The sequence below is a fragment of the Condylura cristata genome, unplaced genomic scaffold (assembly GCF_000260355.1).
Source record: "Condylura cristata isolate star-nosed mole 26May11 unplaced genomic scaffold, ConCri1.0 scaffold00041, whole genome shotgun sequence".
NCBI classification, from domain to species: Eukaryota; Metazoa; Chordata; class Mammalia; order Eulipotyphla; family Talpidae; genus Condylura; species Condylura cristata.
In genome coordinates this window covers 4626967-4633431 of record NW_004567142.1, presented here as the reverse complement: position 1 = coordinate 4633431, position 6465 = coordinate 4626967, and the positions used below count along the sequence as shown (strand labels likewise).

At 59.0% G+C, this 6465-nt stretch overlaps 2 protein-coding genes and 1 long non-coding RNA gene across 4 annotated transcripts in view; 1 reads left to right on the top strand and 2 right to left on the bottom strand.

Moving 5' to 3' along the window:
• FTL (ferritin, light polypeptide) overlaps positions 1 to 1154 on the bottom strand; it is a 2908-nt gene extending 1754 nt beyond the window's left edge. The window contains 1 exon segment of the mRNA XM_012733497.1: positions 1137 to 1154. Coding sequence (XP_012588951.1) covers positions 1137 to 1154 — 18 coding nt within the window.
• A 1222-nt stretch (positions 1155 to 2376) lies between these two features.
• On the bottom strand, positions 2377 to 6037 carry LOC101629425 (apoptosis regulator BAX). 2 transcript variants are annotated; one of them, XM_004694267.1, is made up of 6 exons: positions 5940 to 6037; positions 5301 to 5352; positions 5068 to 5214; positions 4558 to 4693; positions 2997 to 3101; positions 2377 to 2634 (listed from the first exon to the last, which is right to left on the bottom strand). In XM_004694267.1, the coding sequence occupies exons 1-6, from the start codon at positions 5971 to 5973 to the stop codon at positions 2530 to 2532; spliced, it is 579 nt and encodes a 192-aa protein (XP_004694324.1). In that variant the 5' UTR covers positions 5974 to 6037; the 3' UTR covers positions 2377 to 2529. The 2 variants fall into 2 exon arrangements, with proteins under 2 accessions (XP_004694324.1, XP_012589155.1); XM_012733701.1 differs by having other exon boundaries at positions 2420 to 2655; positions 2969 to 3101.
• An 88-nt stretch (positions 6038 to 6125) lies between these two features.
• On the top strand, positions 6126 to 6438 carry LOC105854473. The gene is made up of 2 exons (XR_001146146.1): positions 6126 to 6255; positions 6335 to 6438. It is a non-coding gene; the product is annotated as an uncharacterized LOC105854473 (long non-coding RNA).
• The last annotated feature ends 27 nt before the right edge of the window (positions 6439 to 6465 follow it).

The following is a 6465-nucleotide window of genomic DNA, read 5'->3' as shown; positions in this document are numbered from 1 at the left end:
GGGGGGGGCCGAGTTTCAGGGGATGTAAGGGTGCTGGGCTGGGGAGCTCTGCGGTAGGTGGGGGGTGAATGGGGACTCTGGCAGTCCTGGAAAATGACCCTGGGGCTCAAGGGGTATCTAAGGAAGAATCCAGTCCTGGCTTGTGGGGTGATTTCTGAGCGTGGACTTTTCTGGTAATCTGAGGATTTCTCAGGGAGGGAGACCTCGATGGCTGGGGTTCGCTCAGGGAGATACTGGGGCCCCGGATCGTTGAGAAATTTCGAAGGCAGTGAGATAGTTTGAGAACAGAAATTTCTCAGAGAGCTGGAGGGAGATCGTGTGGAGTGTGTGGGAGATCTAGGGGTGGGCGGTGGGGGAGGGTTCCTAGCCTTGTAAGTCCTTATTTTTCTGGAATTCTCCAGGATGTGGTCTTTAGGCCCTTGAGGTGATCTGCAAGATTAAAAAGGCTGTTCTAGAGCTTTGGGGATTGGGGGGGTGGTGGCAGGGAGGGAAGTTTCTGGAAGCCTAGAAGAGACTCTTAAGAGGCGGCTCAGAGATTCCTGGAAAGGTTGGCTGGGCCCTTTGGGATATCCTGGCCCTATTTCACAGATCAAGTATTTTATCTGGAAGCTGAGGTGAAGGGGAGTGAAATAACACCAGGATTTGTGGTCTCTCTGAAGCTGTGAGTCCTGGGGACTGTTTTGATAGCAGCCACAGATTCTGGGCATCGTCTTGGGCACTTGCTCTAAAGCTGCCCCTGTCTTGCTTGACATATGACCCTTCAGAGTCACAAAGAGGGCCTGGGTCCTTTGGACAGGAGGTCTGTCTTTGGCCAACATGGTTTAAAGTGTGCCTGATCGACTGGTACCTGGGAGACAGAGGGGATTCAAACCAGGACTCTGCCCTCAAGAAGGGCCCACTGTTGTGTTTTGGGGGGAAGAGACACAAAGACTGGAACTGGACTCTATAGTCCCCAGTGGAGACTGCCTCGGTGGGGAGGGGCAGGGGAGCAGAGGTCTTTGGGGTATGGGGGGGAGATCATGACCTGCTTTGCAAAGGAGCCCTCCTTCAGTGCAAGCAGGGTGTCCCTGAGCAAGGGGGTACAGGGGACAGCCCCTTGGGATCCTCAAGGGGTGTCTGGGCCAGTGGCCAAGAACCTGGTCCTGCTGAGTCATGCTGAACTCAGCAGCGGAAGGGGCTCAGGCGGAGGGCTGGAGGGCGGAGTGGGGCCACTCACTGACCTCATCTCTCCTCAGGGCTTGGACTTGTCTGCAGTCTGGCTGGGACCCTAGGAATCTGACTTGGCTCAGACCCAAGTCTGGTCCCCTCCCCCAAGGGGCTGCCTGGAGTGTTCTTTGTCTCATCTTACTGTCTTTTTAGTTCCCTTGATGCCTTCCCTGGGTACCGGCTTCTGGCCATATTGTCCCCTCTGATGGTAGTTCAGTCTCCCCTCATGCTATCTTATCTCTGACATCTCAGCTCTGATTTGGTCTCTGGGGACAGTCTCTGGGGGAGGGGCAGCTGCTCCAGGATGCAGTCACAATGGGACCTGAGTTACTCATTCACCAAATTTCTTACCTCAGCCTGAGACCTTTAGCCTCAGGCAGGCCCCACCTGTGATGAGGTGGCTCAGAAAATGCCCACAGGTGGAAGGAGAGGAAGGGGTAAGTCAGAGGTCCAGGGGGAACAGAGGAGACCCAGAAGGACAGGAACAGAGAGGGGGGATGAAGACTCAGAAAGACACAGTGTGGTCGGGAAACAGAAGTGGAGAGAAGGGGATAGACACACAGGGAAAGAGAGGACAAAGGCCCCCAAGGTTACAGCCTCTAGAACACACCCCTTCTTCCTGTAACTGTCCTCTGCCTATTTTTAGGTCTCAGGGTCTCCCCTCAGGCAGCTTCTCTCAGGCAGCACCCCCACACCCACTCACGGGGGAGACCCCAGAGCGCCTCTTCCTCCAGCGCTCCCGCACAGCTATCAGCCCACAGCTTTGTCCCCCAGTGGCCACACAGCCTCATGCAGACTCAGGCCTGGTCCTCTGTCCCGACCCTCTGGTCCCAGATCAGGCGTCCCAGTTTCCCCAAAGCACTCTTGAGCCCTCCCCAGGTGCGCCCCCTTTCTCCACCTCAGTTAACATGTGACCTGCTGTGGTCCCAAATGTCGGAAGCGTCCAGCCCTAGGAGGCCCACTCGGGAGTGTCCTCCCTGTTCTTCCTCCAGCTCCGGCCTAGGGTGCCACGGAGGTGCTGTCGGGACTGTGGGCTCCTGGAGGGCAGGCTGGACCCAGCTCATCACTGACGGATAGGGAGCACTGGGTGCCTCCAGAAAACCTATGGGACCAGCCAAGGCCTGTTCTCCTAAGACAGCCAGGGAGTGAGCCCAGTAACACAGACTAGAAGTGTGGCCAAAGAGGTTTATTACCCCCCCGGGCCACCCCCCCCACCAATAATTACAAAAGTAAGAAAAAATCCCCATATCCCCCCATCCCAACCCTTCCAGAAAAATGCCATAATTTATGCAGGTAAGACACAGTCCAAGGCCGCTGGTGGCCTCAGCCCATCTTCTTCCAGATGGTAAGCGAGGCAGTGAGTACCCCCGCCACGAAGATGGTCACTGTCTGCCACGTGGGTGTCCCAAAGTAGGAGAGGAGGCCATCCTGGGGACAGGGACATCAGTCAGCCATTCCACCAGGGAGGACTGGGGTGAGGTCAGCGGGCATGGAGGGGCGGCTAAGGGCTAAGGCCTAAGGTGACAGCTAGTGGGAGTCACAAACAAGCGTTATCACAGATTGGCTTCCAGAGCAGCAGGTACCAGGGAGGGTGAGAAGGCACTACTGAGGTCAAGGGTCACTGGGAGCACAGAGGTCACAAGGAGGTCAGGGGTCACAGCAGAATCAGTGGGGACAAGATAAACCACTGCTTAATATACATTTGAGACCTAAGGACATGTCAGCTGTGGTGGGCTCGGGAAGACCCTCAGGTCCCAGGGAGTAGGGGAGGGAGGAGTGAAGGGCCTCACCCAACCACCCTGGTCCTGGATCCAGCCCAGAAGTCGCTCTCGAAGGAAGTCCAGCGTCCAGCCCATGATGGTCCTGATCAGCTCGGGCACCTTGGTGCACAGGGCCTACGGTGAGTGAGGTGGGCCTTAGGGCTGAGAGCCCTCATCCGGTCTCCCATCCTGCCCTCTGCAGTCCTTCCATTCCGCTTCATATAAACTGTAAGTTAGACTCGTCAACTGTCACCTGCCCTGCTCAGGAACCGGCCATAAGACCCAGCAGCCCTCACCTCCAGCTCAAGATGCATAATAGCTTGGCCCATAAGACCATGTGTGACGGTTCTGGCTTGATCTTACTTTAATAATTTCCCACTGTCTTTTAATGCCTCACTGACTTCCTTGCATAGCTTCATCCCCCGCAAACTGTGCCGCCTCAGGACCTTTGCACATGCAGGTTCTGCCTAACGGGGTCTCAACCGGCGGCATGTTCACCTTTCCTTAAAGCTCAGGTCTAACCTTGAGACCAGACAGGGCGTCCCTAAGCTTCAGACCGGTTAAGACTCAACACCAGCAAACCCACGACCTGTTCTCCATCTCTCTGAACGTGACCTTCCTGCCTTTCTGAATGCTTCCCCCAGGTTCTACATGGAACATCCCCACTACGGCTAACTTTCAAGCCTCATCAGCTCAGTCACACAGACACATCAAGGAATCACCTTCCTCCCCTCTCCCACCGAGTCCAGGCCCCTCACCTTTTGACATCCATTCTGGATGTCCCTCACCAGCTTCCCAGCTTTTGCCCCGGGACCCTTCATCCCACAGTGACCAGACAATGTGTTAGGCTTCCCTTTCCACCACTTGAGTAGCTTCACAAAGTTTAAAGAATTTCAGAGTAAAGGGAGATGTATAGTCAAAATGTGAATCCTATAAACAACATTTTGCTATGCAGGTGAACCCTGTGATCCAAAAGAACGTTCCCAGTCAGTGGGATTCACAGGCTAACATGTCTGCAAACATTACTACCATTATTTATCTAGAAAAAACTGGGAAATTTCCAGACCCACACTGTAAACTACCAAATATGCATGGACTACTGTACAGCAGGAGAAACCAGCCAGTCACTTGTGTCTGTGTAAAGCTAAGTCCTCCAGTGCTCTGCAGGACCCGGCGCCATCTGCCCGCAGCCTCTCCCTTCCCCAGCCCCTGCCTTCAGCAGACCTGGCGCTGCCTCAGGACACTGGCGCTTGCTGTGTCCTCTACCACGCGCCCACCGGATGCTTCTCTATCACCGCATCGCTGCGGTGCCCCCAGCGCCGGCTTAACGTCCTTCCTGACCACGGAGACACCAGACCACACGTCTCCCGGCCTTCCTTCTGTGCTCCGCCGCTGCTGAGCACGGGCCAGGCACACGTATGTCGGCGGGCCCCGTACATGTATGTTGAATGAATAAACGAAGGCAGGCGCCCTCAGCTGTCTCTGTCGAGTCCCTCTGCGGACACAGGGCTGCCGCGGGGGCGGAGGCTGACCTCCCAGGTCTGAGGGTTCTGGGGGTGCCTCCCTGGGTTCACCACCCTGCAGCGCCCACCTTGAGCACCAGTTTGCTGGCAAAGTAGAAAAGGGCGACAACCCGGCCCCAGTTGAAGTTGCCGTCAGAAAACATCTCAGCTGCCACTCGGAAGAAGACCTCTCGAGGGGAGTCTGTGTCCACTGCTGCAATCATTCTGTGGAAAAGCAAGCTGGAGGTGGGGAGGGCAGAGCCCGCAGAGTCTGGGGACCCTGCTAGCACCCCATCTCCAAGATACGGTAAATGAGGCCCAGGCCAGGCTGAAATGAAAAGCAGGGGGTTAACGTGGAGGCAGGAGACAAGATGGCCATTTAGGGGAGCGGAAAATGACTCCCTGAGGAGGTTTCAAGATCCCAGGGGAGGGGCGGGCCCAGACTTGGACTCCAGAGTTGAGAGACCCAGGATATGAAGGAACAAGAATTGTGGGTCTGAACTTCAAGTCCTAGGGGACTAGGGGCTGGGGGCGGGGGGAACTAGGGGCTGGGGGCTGGGCCTCCTGGTTCTGAGGGGGAAGGGGACCAAGGGCCACACCTCTGCAGCTCCATGTTACTGTCTAGCTCGTCTCCAATGCGCTTGAGACACTCGCTCAGCTTCTTGGTGGACGCATCTTGCGGTGCCTGCTCTAGACCCAGCTCTGGCGTATCTCCCGCCATGCGCCCTGCTCGATCCTGGATGAAACTAGGGTGGGCACGGAGTAGGAAATGCAGTCAGAAAGGGGCCGCACCTCAGATCCGTGCCCCAATAATCAAGCCTCTCAAACTCACCCCTGAAGCAAAAGGGCCCCTGTCTTCATGATCTGCTCAGAGCTGGTGGGCCCTGGAGGAGAAAGGAGGGGAGAGGGGTCTGGACCGCGGAGGCCTAGAGAGTCCTGGAGGTGGGGGGCTGGCTCATGGTTCGGGAGGAAGGGCAACGCTGGGGCGCTGGACTTCTGGGGGCCTGGTGGACAAAGTCACTGGGGACCCGGACGACTGAGTCCCTGATGCAGAGAGAGGCAGGGAGACCGGCCTGTACCCTGCACTCCTCCAGGGGAGGAGACTGGGACTACACCGAAGGCGGCCAGACCTCTGGCCGGAGGGGCAGAGAGGAGAGCCGCCCCTCCCACCAGGGCCGGAGGCAGGAAGTGGTGCCGGCGACAAGCCCGGGCCTGTCCGGGGGTCTGGATCCGGGGGTCTCCAGGTTCTCGGGGGTGTCCGAGAGCACCCCGCAAGAGGAGATCGGTGTGCGGAAATCAGAGCGCCGGGGGCCCCGGGGAAGCAGGGGCTGGAGGCTGGCGGCGCCCGACCCGGGAGGTTCTGCCCGGAGTGCTCGGAGATCTCGCGGCCGGGGGCTGGCAGGAGGGATCGTGGGGCCGGCCGGCCGGCCCGGGGCTCGCCCTCCTCCCGCCCGTCTGCCTCCGGCCTCACCCCCGCCTCTGGGCTGCTCCCCGGACCCGTCCATCACCGCCGCTCCCGCCGCCGCCTCTCGCCGGGTCCGGCTGGGCGGCCGCAGCACGCCCCTGGTCACGTGAGCTCCCGGCTGAACGTGCGTCCTCTCACGTGACCGCCCCGCAAAATGGCGGCCCGGGCCCTGCCCCGCAAGCAGCCCGCTCACGCGCCCGCGCAGGTCAGCATCGGCAGCCCCGAGAAGATGGAGCCCATCACCAAGGTGTCCCACATCCCCAGCAGCCGCTGGGCGCTGCTCTGCTCCCTGTGCAGCGAGAAGCTCGGCGCGTCCATCCAGGTGAGGGGCGCCGGGCGGGGTCCTGCCCCCGGAGGGCCCCCCCCCGCCCAGGGGCGCCCTGACCCGCCCCTGCCCGCAGTGCTCCGTGAAGAACTGCCGCACCGCCTTCCACGTGACCTGCGCCTTTGAGCGGGGCCTGGAGATGAAGACCATCCTGGCGGAGAACGACGAGGTCAAGTTCAAGTCCTACTGCCCCAAGCACAGCTCGCG

Coding starts and splice junctions, on each gene's coding strand:
- LOC101629425 (XM_012733701.1), bottom strand. CDS start 5,973: ATGGACGGGTCCGGGGAGCAGCCCAGAGGCGGGG. Junction 5,353..5,939: donor GGAGCAGCCCAGAGGCGGGG/GTGAGGCCGGAG, acceptor TTTCTCCTCCAG/GGCCCACCAGCTCTGAGCAG. Junction 4,694..5,067: donor AGTAACATGGAGCTGCAGAG/GTGTGGCCCTTG, acceptor GCTTTTCCACAG/AATGATTGCAGCAGTGGACA.